The sequence below is a fragment of the Podarcis bocagei genome (genome assembly GCF_964188305.1).
Source record: "Podarcis bocagei genome assembly, chromosome: 16".
NCBI classification, from domain to species: Eukaryota; Metazoa; Chordata; class Lepidosauria; order Squamata; family Lacertidae; genus Podarcis; species Podarcis bocagei.
In genome coordinates this window covers 12,027,683-12,040,818 of record NC_138142.1, presented here as the reverse complement: position 1 = coordinate 12,040,818, position 13,136 = coordinate 12,027,683, and the positions used below count along the sequence as shown (strand labels likewise).

The window sequence follows — 13,136 nt, the reverse complement described above, 5'->3', positions numbered from 1 at the left end:
GGCGCCTTCTTGGTGGTGATCCACTACTGCTTTAAGGGAGGTATTGGAATAAGTAGATTTGTTGCTGATCCAAAACACCCACCCACCCCACTCACACATGAAAACAAAGACCACCACAGCCAACTACAAATGAATAACCACACCCTAGGCCAACCCCAACCTCTCTCACCACCAAAGGAACACAAGCGAACAGCAAAGAACCTGCACAAACCACCCTGACACCAAACCCTACATATAGGAAGCAAAATAGAAAAATCGCCACCCGACCCCACCCCCACCCATCTCCCCCCCCCCTCCACCTCTTTCCCCTTTGCTTCCTAATGTCTCAACAAATGAAAATGATTCATAAAAATGTTACATGGGGGAAGAAAACATGAGAGAGAGACATTGCACACTTTTGTAAATCAACGAAATCTTTAATAAATAAATAAATACTAGTCATAAAAAAGAGGCCTCCTCACCTGAAGGACATCAAAGCCCACCTGAAGTCCCAAAACAAAACTATAAGATCCTGATCCACACAGATCCATGCATCTGTGTGGATCTGAATCTGATAGTTTATGACTCCCTGTTGTAGGGAATCACATATATAATCGTATGTTTGGGGACATCAGGTGGGCTTTGATGTCCTTCAGGTGACCTTTGGGGTTTATGGCTTTCCTTCATCTCAACCACGCAGGATTCCTCTGGAATGACAAGATCACTTGCACAGCTTTCCTCCATCTCAACCACGCAGGATTCCTCTGGAATGACAAGATCGCTTGCACAGCTTTCCTCCATCTCAACCACGCAGGATTCCTCTGGAATGACAAGATCACTTGCACAGCTTTCCTCCATCTCAACCACGCAGGATTCCTCTGGAATGACAAGATCGCTTGCACAGCTTTTCTCCATCTCAACCACGCAGGATTCCTCTGGAATGACAAGATCACTTGCACAGCTTTCCTCCATCTCAACTGCGCAGGATTCCTCTGGAATGACAAGATCACTTGCACAGCTTTCCTCCATCTCAACTGCACAGGATTCCTCTGGAATGACAAGATCTTCCGCATGGGTTTCCTCCATCTCCACTGCGGAGGATTTCTCTTGAATTACCAGGTCCAGCAGAGAACCACACTTCGAACAAATAGTTAGACTCTCGCTTTTCACTGCACTTCCTGGGGTAATCACCACTAGAGTTTCTATTTGAGATGTATCTGTTGCGGTGGTCCTGACGCAACATCTCTCCATCCCAACCAATGCTGCACTCAGCAGCTGGAAACCCGCAGCGATATAGCCTAGATAAATAGAAGGTCCAATATGCTGCTCGCTGGGAATTTGAGGCAATTCAAAAGTTTCTGGGAAGACAATTTCCCCATTTTGTAAGACAGCAGACATGTTCCATATCACGGAAATCAGGACGAGTATCCCTGCAACTAAGTTTAGGAGAGCTGCAAGCCTAAAAAAGGTTAACACAAAATCCTTATGTTTTCTGGGCTTGAACACATTGTACAAGGCAAACGAAATTAATCCTAGGGCCGCTGAATTCATAATGGAAGCTAAGGCCATTAAATCCTGTGCAATAAAAATTTCCTTTGGGAGGGTTGGATGTTGCTCATTGAGATTTTCACAATGCCAAAAAGAGTTGCCGTCGTTAGAAGGGTCTTTCCAAAAACAGACCTGCCAGATTCCAATCCAGATGTTTCCAGAGCCTATTCCCTTGATGTTTTCCACACGCCACACTCGCCAGTTGACAATGGCTATTGAGGCAATGCACGTCATCCAGGCCAAAATATCCATGAGGAATGCAGATACCTGGAGGCCGGAAACTAAACTTAGCCATTTGACCACCAGGGAGCCTTCTTTCACCCGCAGGGGTGGTTTGGAGAGGAGGGGAGCAGGGGAGACCTTGGCAGACATCCTGGAAACAAAAGAGAAGACAACATGCAGTGAGAGAGGGACTAACAAACATGTCTAGTCATTGAAGGACACCCTCCCTCCTGCATTCTTCCTTCCATGCACAAAAAGCAGCAGCAAAAGAAAGAGTTCCTGCTCTCTCCCACCCCCTGGTTAGGTATAGACATCTGATCCAGAGAAGCTGACACTCATACTTTCTTCCAGCACACCGCTACTGATTTAATATACTCTTGCATTGTTCCTGTGAAAATGGCCAGAACCTCAGCAACCTGTTGTGGATGGGAAGCTGCTCATGATTCGCTGTTCTGCTATCTGCTACTGCAGCTATCCTTTTCCACTGAGCATAAACACACCTGATGGCATAGTGAGGAATGTTTAATCCATAAACTTACGTGAAAGGCCTTCCTCAGCTAGAATCTAGCGTGCCAGGAACAGAGCAGCTATTTGCTAGGTGTTCCTGAGCCTCAAGAAGACTGAGCTGTTGGGCACTGAGCTGACGTTCACCTGAGCAGCCAGCCAGCCACAGCAGCAACTGCTCTGCAGAATTCTTTGGTCAGTTACAGGCCAGTTAGAATCCTGACAACAACACAAATCATAACTCCAGGGTACTGGTCATTTGGAACATCAGGAAAGTGGAAAATGGGAGGGAACTCAGTTCCCTTCTTTCCCAATGCAGAGCGTCTTTTCCAGGACACTGTGCAGTTAAAACGCGTTCTTCCTGAAGTCAGATTCAGAGCAGTTCCAGCAATAAAAATGGTGATACAGTATGTGTATCTCAGTACAGATTTGTTTGATGGGCCTGAATGCATTTCATAAAGGATCTCCATGTACAAGAAAGGCTGATAGCATGAGGCCCTGAACCATAAGAATTTCCTTGGCAAAATTATTGAAGACTCCTTACAAAACTATCATTCTTCTTCCCCATCCCATTTTGTTTGGACATTATAGTAAGGGAGAAGATCTTAGCTCTTTTCCTTTGCATTGGGACAACATGGAATTTGTGCCATGGGACCCCATCACTCACACCAATACAGGCAATACCATTTTCAGAACCTAGGTGTCCATGATTTAAAATCGCTTTCCTAAGACACTTCCATCAAAATATTTGTGTTGCTTTCTTTCTGTTCCTTTCTGTGTTGATGCTCCGAATGTGAGCTGCTCAGCTGCATGCAGTTTCCACTGAAGTGTGAGTGTGTGTGATTAACATTCGGCCAAGCAATGGGCCTAAATCCATCTATTTCACCTGAAATAACTTTGGGAGCCAGCCTTTAAAAATCTAAAGTAGATATCAAATTCAGAGGAATTAAAAGCTGTCATCTTTTTGACTATTTTAAACACCTTAGAACATACACAAATGTTAATGTTTGAAGGAAGGCAGCAAATGGATCATTGGAGCCATCCATTCATTTCAGGAGTTGTGACCATTGATAAGATGAAGCACTTTCACATCGCATGGCAGTGTGCAGTGCTTTTAAAAAGGTAAAGGTAAAGAACCCCTGATAGTTAAGTCCAGTCGCGAACGACTCTGGGGTTGCGCCACTCATCTGGCTTTACTGTCCGAGGGAGCTGTCGTTTGTCCACAGACAGTTTTTCTGGGTCATGTGGCCAGCATGACTAAGCCGCTTCTGGCAAAACCAGAGCAGCGCACAGAAACGCCGTTTCCTGTCCGGCCAGAGCGGTACCTATTTATCTACTTGCTCTTTGACGTGGTTTGGAACTGCTAGGTTGGCAGGAACTGGGACCGAGCAACGGGAGCTCACCCCGTCAAATACCCAAGTCCAGTTCTGTATCTGCATGACATCATCCACACCCAAATGCTCTCCCGTTCTGTTTCCCCCACATAATCAGGATACACCATCTCCACTGAAAACTCTGCTCACTGACACCCGTCCAATAGAAAAGTGCTGACCGTCTTCATGCAGATACACTTCTGTGCAGGGGTTTGGCCGACAAGTTCTTCCCGAGTGTGGAGATGTTTTCAGGGGCTCTTTACTTTTCCCTGCCTCCCCTTTCATCCTCACCTGAGGAGATCTTGGCCATTCTCTTGACAGGGACCTCCGTTCTCAGGCCGGATTTCTGTTTTCCTTCATTCCTCCTTATCCCGGTCTGGTTCACTGAGCAAATAAGAGAGAGGAGGTTTCATGCAACTCAAGGTGTGCAATGGATCTTCAGGGCATTTGGAAGGAAGAAAAGGTTCATGAACAAGCGACGCAGCAGCCCCCCAAGCGTAAAAACACATTTGGACATATCGCTCGTGAGATTTGCCCCAATGAGTAAATAGCAAAACACAAATAGCTGCCATGTTGGATGGCAAAAAATGGCTGCCATATGGTGTGGTATGAAATAAAATTGCCTGGCTGTGAGTGTGAAGGCCGCTCCCCGCAAGGCCTTTTCCACCTGGCCTAGGAGGGCGAGGCCCACTCTCACCAGCCCTACTGAAGAGGCTCCTCATGAGGCTGGAGGAACATCACCCCACTGTGAGGCATGAAGGCCGCTCCCTCCATGTAGGTTAATTTTGATTGCTAATGCTTTTGCTTGGGAAACTTCAGTCATAAAAGAAATAAGAGTGAAGACAAGCTCTTGAAGTCATTGGTGTAAGCCAAAAGCAGGAGGGAGAAAGTGATAAGTTTTCAATCATGATTGGCAGGCCAATTGTGAGAGGAAGGGACTGTGGTCACTTTTGCAGGAGCGATTCAGTTGCATGCTGACCATGTCACTTTGCCCAATTAAAGCAGAATTAAAGCACTCTGGTGCAACAAATCTACTTTTTTAAAGGACTTATTTGCAGTTAGGGGAGTGACAGGGCAATGCAGTAAAAAGTATAGGGTAAATTCCTGATGGTGGAACCCAGAAGCAAATCAGGATGAATGCTAAATAGAGTTGGCATCATCTAACCTCCACATAAATTTTGTGCAAGCAAATCAGGATGAGTGCTTAATTTCATTCTTTCTTTTTTTTTAAGGATCCGCACGAGCCCCTTTACTGTCTTGTGAATTCTACCTTCACATACAATGGTCATTACGCTTTCACCCACTTAGATGGTGCCATCTACTGGAAGATAGCAATAAAAAGCTCTGCTTTGAAAATGTCGTCTTCCAAATTAGCCGGGTTAACTGCTAATGCAGTAACTGCATCAGTTAGCCCCAGTGTCAGTGGTCCAGTTGGACATGTGCCAAGGCCCAGGTGCCAGCACAGAGCCCAATGCTTACCCATCTCCCTTTTCCTGATGTCAGGAGTGCATGGTGGCAGCAGAGACAGCAGAGCCCTCCTTTTTGTGCCCCTTTAGCCCCATCACTGCTGCTAACAGTCAGCAGGTGAAATAATTGTACTTCAGTCCTCATAGGCAAAGATATAAAGGTGGAGAAACAGAACAAGCATGCTTTGATGAAATGTCACAAAACAAGTGGGGCTTGCTAATACAATTAGCAGTTATCAGTGTGAAAAGGGCTAATGAACTTTGTCCTTCCCATTTCACAGGTAAAAGAACTGAGGAATTGAGATCCCTGTTGTGCATTCCTGCATTGAGATTCAGATTTCCTCGGTCTTTTCTACAAAGAAATAATATCTCACATAGTAACTATAAAAGTAACATGACTTTCAACAGAACCAAGCTACCTGATCCTCCTGCATTCCCCAATACATTTTATTATTTTATGATTATTTGCTAAATTTGTACCCCATCCTTCCCAGTGAATTCAGGGTGGCACTGATTTGTTACAAGTGGGCCTCCCCGATTAATGTAAGAGGCAACTCTATCTTTCTGTGTACCTCCCCCTATACATTCAAGCAAAGGGGGGAGCCATCTTGTGTTACTGCCCCAGGAACTGAAGATTGGACTTCAAGGTCTCCACAATCTCTATTTTCATCTCCGTGCTATTTCCAGACGCTATCGCCATAAACCAACGTTTTCCAAACTTCTGATAGCTGCTGCTTAAATGATTTTTGGTACGATTCTATATGCATCTCCCCAGAAGTTGAGTTGCACTGTGGACCTACTCCCAGGGAAGTGTGCACAGGATTTCACAGCACACAGGCTGGGAATGACTCATGTTTCAGCCTGACAAGGAGCCACTGAGGTCAGTGAGTTTGTCTGTTAATTATGAGAGCTACTGAGATCAGCAGTGGGAATGAAGCTCCAAGTCAAAGCTTGTTATTTACTTAGTGCCTGCCAGGAGCTCTTCTCAACACTGGCAAGTGTGCAGATTACGATGTGCCTGCCTTGTCTTGTCTGGATAATTTATGCTTCCTAATTTCAACCTCCTCCCTCCAGGAATCTAGGGCTATTGATGGGTAAACAACCCAACCACTGCTTGAAATCCAAAACTAAAGATAGAAAATGACAGAGACAGCTGCCAGGGAAAACACTGGCACTACAAACAGAGAAGGCAAATTGCCAGATCTCATGTTTTTGGTTGGGAAAGGGAAATGGGGAATATATACAAATACCGTATTTTTCGCTCTATAAGACGCACCAGACTGTGTTTTGTATTATTTGTTTATAGAATATATATAATAATGTTATGTTATTAAGTAAATTTAATAAAACAGTATATATATATATATATATATATATATATATATATGACACACCAGACCACAAGACGCACCTAGTTTTTGGAGGAGGAAAACAAGAAAAAAAAATATTCTGAATCTCAGAAGCCAGAACAGCAAGAGGGATCGCTGCACAGTGAAAGCAGCAATCCCTCTTGCTGTTCTGGCTTCTGGGATAGCTGTGTAGCCTGCATTCGCTCCATTAGACGCACACACATTTCCCCTAACTTTTTAGGAGGGAAAAAGTGAGTCTTATAGAGCAAAAAATACGGTAATTCCCTGAATCTATGTTACAGGTCACAGGCTCACACCCTGTTCATATCTTGAATGTGCCCTTAAGACAGGATTTGTGAGGACAGGATTTGTGAGGAAAGACAATGGGGAGGTTTCCCACTTTGACCTTGCAGAGAAATATTTGAGGTCAATTTGTTCAGGAACTCTTCTGTGGGGTTTCAGGCATGTAGTTTATATATACAGTTATGAATATATATATATATATATATATATATATATATATATATATATATATATATATATATATATATATCTGACCTTAAAATTATTATTATTAATTATTGAATTTATATATTGAAAATTAGAGAACACTTTATTATTTCCTGTGATGAAGAACAATTGCACTTGAAACTCATTATGTTACAATACATTTAGTGGAGTGTTCTTCAAATAAGTTGGTCTTCAGCACTTTGGACTTGGCTCCCTTTGGTGTTGTTGTTTAGGCTGAGTTTTGGTTGCTGGTTTTTGTTAAATTGATTCACCCCCATCTCCTTTTTACAGCATGGAGCAACCAAATGCTTGATTAACAGTTACAAGGACTAAATAAACTGCACCACAGAAACCAGGCAATGTTCACTGGCAGTCATCAAATGAGTCAAGTGGAAAATACCATGTGTATATACCATGGGTGGAATATATGAAAGAGCTAGAATTTATGTTTTAAGATGACCCATGACCTTTTGATTCTGAAACAATAAATCCACAGCCTCCCCAAATGGGGTATTGAAATTGTCATCTTAACAACTAATAATTTGTTGCCTTTTAATTTGCCGCTTGAGGCAATCCACCTCATGGCAGAACCAGCCCTGACTTGTGCTTACAGCCAACTTTTCCTGCACTCTCAAATTCATGCACCTTGTGCTACAAAATGTGGCCAGTAGAGAGCATCATAAGCCTCTCAAATAAATTGTCATGCATCTATTGAAATGGGCTTATGCCTCAATAAATGTAGTACAGTGGTACCTCAGGTTAAGTACTTAATTTGTTCCGGAGGTCCGTTCTTAACCTGAAACTCTTCTTAACCTGAAGCACCACTTTAGCTCATGGGGTCTCCGGCTGCTGCCACACCGCTGGAGCACAATTTCTGTTCTCATCCTGAAGCAAAGTTCTTAACCTGAAGCACTATTTCTGGGTTAGCAGAGTCTGTAACCTGAAGCGTATGTAACCTGAGGTACCACTGTACAGTGCAGTCCTAACCATATCTACTCAGAAGTCCTTTTGGAGCTTACTCCCTGGTTAAGAGATGTTTAGATTGCCTTGGTCATTTTTGCAAAAAGAAAAGGGGGTCTGGATATAAGTAGGAGAGAAAGGAATATATTAGCATTCATTTAGAATGCTTTGGGTCACTTACATAGCAGAGGCCATGGCCTTCCTCTCAATTTCTAATTAAATCTGCATGATCCATCAAGAGAGGACTATTAGTGCCAGTTCATATAATTGCTCAGAGAGAGATGTAGCTTTTATACTTTGCATGAAAAAGGTCCCAAGTTGTCTCTGGCACCTCCATATAAGAGTGGGGAGAGCCAGTGTGGTGTAGTGGTTAAGAGCGGTGGACTCGTAATCCACCCTAAACCCTACACTTAACCCTAACTACTCCCTTATGTAAAAAATAAAAATATACAAAATATATACAGAATGTGCACAGTTGTGCACAAAAAACAAAAATATTAAAACAAAGAACAGAAGACAAGACTTGCTTTGAATGGCAGCCTCAGAGAGAGCGACACCTTTTGTGGCAAGGAGGGCATCCCTAAGATTCACGGCATAAGATTTGCAGCAAGGGACTCCCTTCTGTCTCTGATAGAACTGCTAGCTGAGGGCTCAGAATGCTTGCCTTCTCTCCATCTCTCAACTACCTCCATTCCGGTTAACATATTGAGTGTTTACGCTCTGTGTACTCTGGTATACAGATCAAGAACAAGTTCTGCGAGGAACTAGACCAGGATGTCAGGAGCCTGCAAACACCTTCTCGGTAGTGGTGCCCGCCCTGTGGAACGCCCTCCCAGCAGATGTCACAAACATGGTATGCTCTACCAAGGCAAAACACTCAGTGTCCTGGAGACATCTTAGATCTCAGGTCACTGGCACCAGCTGGACTGGATTGTCACCAGGCGATTGCACTGAACTATGTTGGGAGCCAGTGCGGTGTAGTGGTTAGGAGCAGTAGTCTCGTAATCTGGTGAACTGGGTTCGCATCCCCGCTCTTCCACATGCAGCTGCTGGGTGACCTTGGGCTAGTCTCTCAGCCTCACTCACCTCACAGAGTGTTTGTTGTGCGGGAGGAAGGGAAAAGAGATTGTTAGCCGCTTTGAGACTCCTTAGGGTAGTGATAAAGCGGGATATCAAATCCAAACTCTTCTTCTTCTTCTTCTTCTTACTGCCACATGGAGCTACCACAGCACTGACTGCGACATGGTCACTCTCTGGTGGTGAGCAAAGAAGACCTGTAGCCAATCTAAGGTTCTGCACTTTGGCAGGAAAAACCAGCTGCACCAATATAACATGGGGGACACCTGGTTTGCTCGTAAGGAAACCTAGGGATCTTAGTGGACCACAAGCTTAAGATGAGTAAACCTGAGAGTGATGCAGCAGCAAAAAATGCTAATTCTATTTCAGGCTGTAACAACAAAGGTGTCCAGATGAATGGAAGACAATAAGACAATGAAATTCAAGACAGTAACAATTTATTGTGCATTTATTCATAATCCATTAAGAAATATTTATTTTTATTCCATTCTCTTCCAGTTCTTTTTCTTCTTGACACGTGGAGTTACACAGGGAGTAGATCATATATCCCAAGGAACGGAAAAACCTAAAATTCCGTGAGATCTTTTGAGGCAAAATAATGTTAACAATTTTCGGATCTCCCTCTGTCCCCTGCCCTGTCCTGTCTTTTGCAAAAGCAAAGGTGTCAGCCCTGTGCCCAGACGGCAAGACCCTCCCCCCTCGGCCTCCCTGAGGTGGTCCAGAGGAAAGAAGAGCAAGGCATAAGGCACCAGCTGGGCTGCTGGAGTTGCCAGAAGGAGGCCTACAAAATGCCACCCAACCATCATAGGGACTCCACGACTCTACTCTGCATCTGTGTAGGGTTTACTCGGGAGCCTTGTCTTCCCCTGAAGCCATCCGATGGGATCCCTGTCAGTGATTGTAAAAAAAAAAAAAGGAAAGGGTTCTGACCTCCCTTTGTCTCCTCAGACCCCTGTCGGCATAAAAGAGTACACAAGAATATCCTTGCAGAGTGCTTTCTGCTTTTATTCTTAAAAGTCTTTGTGCAAAAGCGACTGACCAACTGCACACACCTCAACACTACCAGCTTTCACTAACCAACCAACCAACCCAACACCAAACTAACATTTCTCTCTCTATATATACAACCCGGTGCAGACTGCTGACTTATGCTGACCCAGCTTTTTTAAGCATTAAAGAAACAGCGGCCATTTTAGCCGTGACACCCCTTCTGTTTCTTAAATGCGAAAAAACCCAACAGGTCAAATACATACATACATACATACATACATACATACAGTACACTATATACATAAACCTAGTTTTGTCATCAATTAATTATGGCATGTTGCTGGCAAAGGCTTGGTAAACAAATCAGCAATATTATCCTGTGATTGACAATACTCCAGTTTGATTACCCCATTGTGTACACAATCTTTAACATTTGCATGACGGATAGCAATATGTTTTGATGCGGATTGTATTATTTCCAAGCCCGCTAACACAATGCACGATTGGCTATCTTCATACACTTGGATAGGCAAATCTACTTTACAATCTAGATCTTTTAGTATCTGTATAAACCACGATTTCATTGCATGCTAGCGACAGGCTCCCATATTCTGCCTCACAGGATGAGGTCGCAACAAATCCTTGTTTCTTTGACCTCCATCCAATTATGGAATTGGCAAACATCATAACCATTCCACTTGTAGATTTTCTAGTAGCTACACAGCTTCCCCAGTCCGCATCAACAAATACTTCTAGTTTTTCGTCTTGTGTATCTTCAAACATACATTTAATGTCCCCTTTAGATATCCGATAAGCCTTCTCAAAGCACACCAATTGGCAGTACTGGGTTTAGATACACGTTGGCTCAGAACATTTGTAGCACATGCAACATCTAGCCTTGACCACTGGCTTAAATACAGCAGTGATCCTATTTTTGAGTGATACAACTCAGGCTGATCAAATTCATCCTCACACACTGTCTTTGGGAAATCTGGTGTCATGGGAGTCTGAACTGGCTTGCAGTTTTCCATGCCAAACTGCTCTATCAAACGAAGAATTTTCTCTTTCTGGCTCAATAGGAAGCTTCCTAACTTACTTCTACTCCCAAGTAATTGCTTACAGGCCCTAAGGCTTTAAGCTTAAACTTCTTTTCCAGTAGACTTGTGAGCTTCTGGATCTCATCTGTGGAACTCCCTGCTACAAGCAAATCATCAACAAAGACTAAGAGCATTAGTAGTAGATAGGTAGCCGTGTTGGTCTGCCATAGTCAAAATAAAAAAATTCCTTCCAGTAGCACCTTAAAGACCAACTAAGTTAGTTCTTGGTATGAGCTTTCGTGTGCATGCACACTTCTTCAGATATCTGAAGAAGTGTGCATGCACACGAAAGCTCATACCAAGAACTAACTTAGTTGGTCTTTAAGGTGCTACTGGAAGGAATTTTTTTATTTTGACTAAGAGCATTAGATATTTGTTGCCTGTCCCCTTGGTGTACAGGCATGGATCAGCCACACTCCTTTTAAAACCAAGTTTTACAAGGGCTTCATTTAAACACTGGTTCCAACACCTTCCACTTTGTTTGAGACCGTAAACAGCCTTTTTAAAAGGCCAGACTGCACCATTCCCTCTTCAAACCCAGGGGGTTGTCTCATTAACACTTCATGGTCTAAATTTGCATGCAGATATGCAGCATCAACATCAAAATGGTGCACTGCTAATTGTCTTGCAGCAGCAATAGAGAGCATTAAACGAAAAGTTTCACTCTTCACAGTTGGAGAAAACACTTCATCATAACTCTCCCCTTTAATCTGAGTGAACCCTCTGGCTACTAATCTGGCTCAAAAACGTGGTTCCCCAGATGCAAGGGTTTTTCTTTTATAAACCCACTTGCATGACACCACTCTGCCACCAGGTGGCGGCATTATGACCTCAAACACTTTGTTACGTTTAAGAGTCCATTTCTTCTTTCATAGCTTGTTCCCACAAAGCACGTTCCCCAGGGGGCAAGTCTAAGACTTCATCATAACTCTGTGGTTCCACACAACTCACACTGCATACTTTCATTCCTCCTAGGGTCAAACACTGAGGAGGTACACCTTTGTTTGAACGCTGGGAGTGCCTAGGCACAACTACTTCTTCTTCCTTCCTTATCTCTGGCCCTTCTTCCTCTTCCTCTAGAGAAGTATTATCTATTGCCACATCTTTTGGGGAAATCTGTGCCCCCTCCTCATCCTGCTCCTGTGTTGCCAATGGCTGAGAAGAAGCCTCTTCTCTTACTTGCAGAAGCAGTAGGCAATCTGGGTTGGCATGGATCGCAGTCCATCTGTCCTGGTCAGCAAAGTCTGCACTTCGTGACAGAACCACGCGTTCTGGGCGTAAATTGAAACGCCACCCTTTGCCATAGGGCTGATATCCCACAAACTGCAGTCTCTGCGCTCTAGCGCCCCCTTTCTGGCGCTGAGCTTTGGGGATATTTACATGTGCCCAAGAACCCCAGTTATGGAGCATTGTCCACTCTGGTTCTTTCCCAAACAACACACGATAAGGAATATCTTTTTTAGAGCTAGACTAGGTTCTATTAATCAAAAAGTTTGTTGTAAGGAAAGCCTCACCCCACAGCCTATGGTTGTTACCCAATCCTGCATCCACTAGCAGGCAATCCTTTACTGACTGTATTACAGCCCCACGTCTTTCACACAGACCATTTTCAGCAGGGCTATAAGGGTTAGTCAAATGGTGAGTGATCCCCTTACGTCGCAACCATGCTCCAAATTGTTTGTTCAGAAAATCTCCACCCCTATCTGTTTGCAACTGCACAACAGGGCGAGCGAAGAACTTTTCAGCTTGGGCAACCCATTCTCTGAATGTGGGGAAACACTCCGATTTCTGCTTTAACAAAAACAACCAACTAAAACGTGATTTATCATCTGTTACCAGAAAAGCGTATCTGGCGCCCCCTTCAGTCTTCTGTGGAAAAGGGCCTATCACGTCACAATGGACAAGTTCTAAAACCTCTTTAGATACTCTGTCACTTTTAGAAGCCATAGGCTTCCTCTTAGATTTGGCCATTTTACATACATTGCAATCTAGGAAACAGTTACAGCTATTTACTTTTAGGTTCTTGCACACCTTTTGCATCTCTGAAAGCACATGGAAATT

The 13,136-nt window shown here is 43.7% G+C and overlaps 1 protein-coding gene across 3 annotated transcripts; it reads right to left on the bottom strand.

Moving 5' to 3' along the window:
- Positions 1-395: 395 nt before the first annotated feature.
- Positions 396-4,183, bottom strand: LOC308576236 (uncharacterized protein). 3 transcript variants are annotated; one of them, XM_081175409.1, is made up of 2 exons: positions 3,918-4,183; positions 396-1,900 (listed from the first exon to the last, which is right to left on the bottom strand). In XM_081175409.1, the coding sequence occupies exon 2, from the start codon at positions 1,897-1,899 to the stop codon at positions 559-561; it is 1,341 nt and encodes a 446-aa protein (XP_081031535.1). In that variant the 5' UTR covers position 1,900; positions 3,918-4,183; the 3' UTR covers positions 396-558. The 3 variants fall into 3 exon arrangements, with proteins under 3 accessions (XP_081031535.1, XP_081031537.1, XP_081031536.1); XM_081175411.1 differs by lacking the exon at positions 3,918-4,183 and adding an exon at positions 3,806-3,904; XM_081175410.1 differs by lacking the exon at positions 3,918-4,183 and adding an exon at positions 2,289-3,722.
- Between the last annotated feature and the right edge of the window lie 8,953 nt (positions 4,184-13,136).

Excerpts from the sequence above, each read along its gene's own strand:
- LOC308576236 (XM_081175409.1), bottom strand. The coding sequence starts at position 1,899 with ATGTCTGCCAAGGTCTCCCCTGCTCCCCTCCTCTCCAAACCACCCCTG.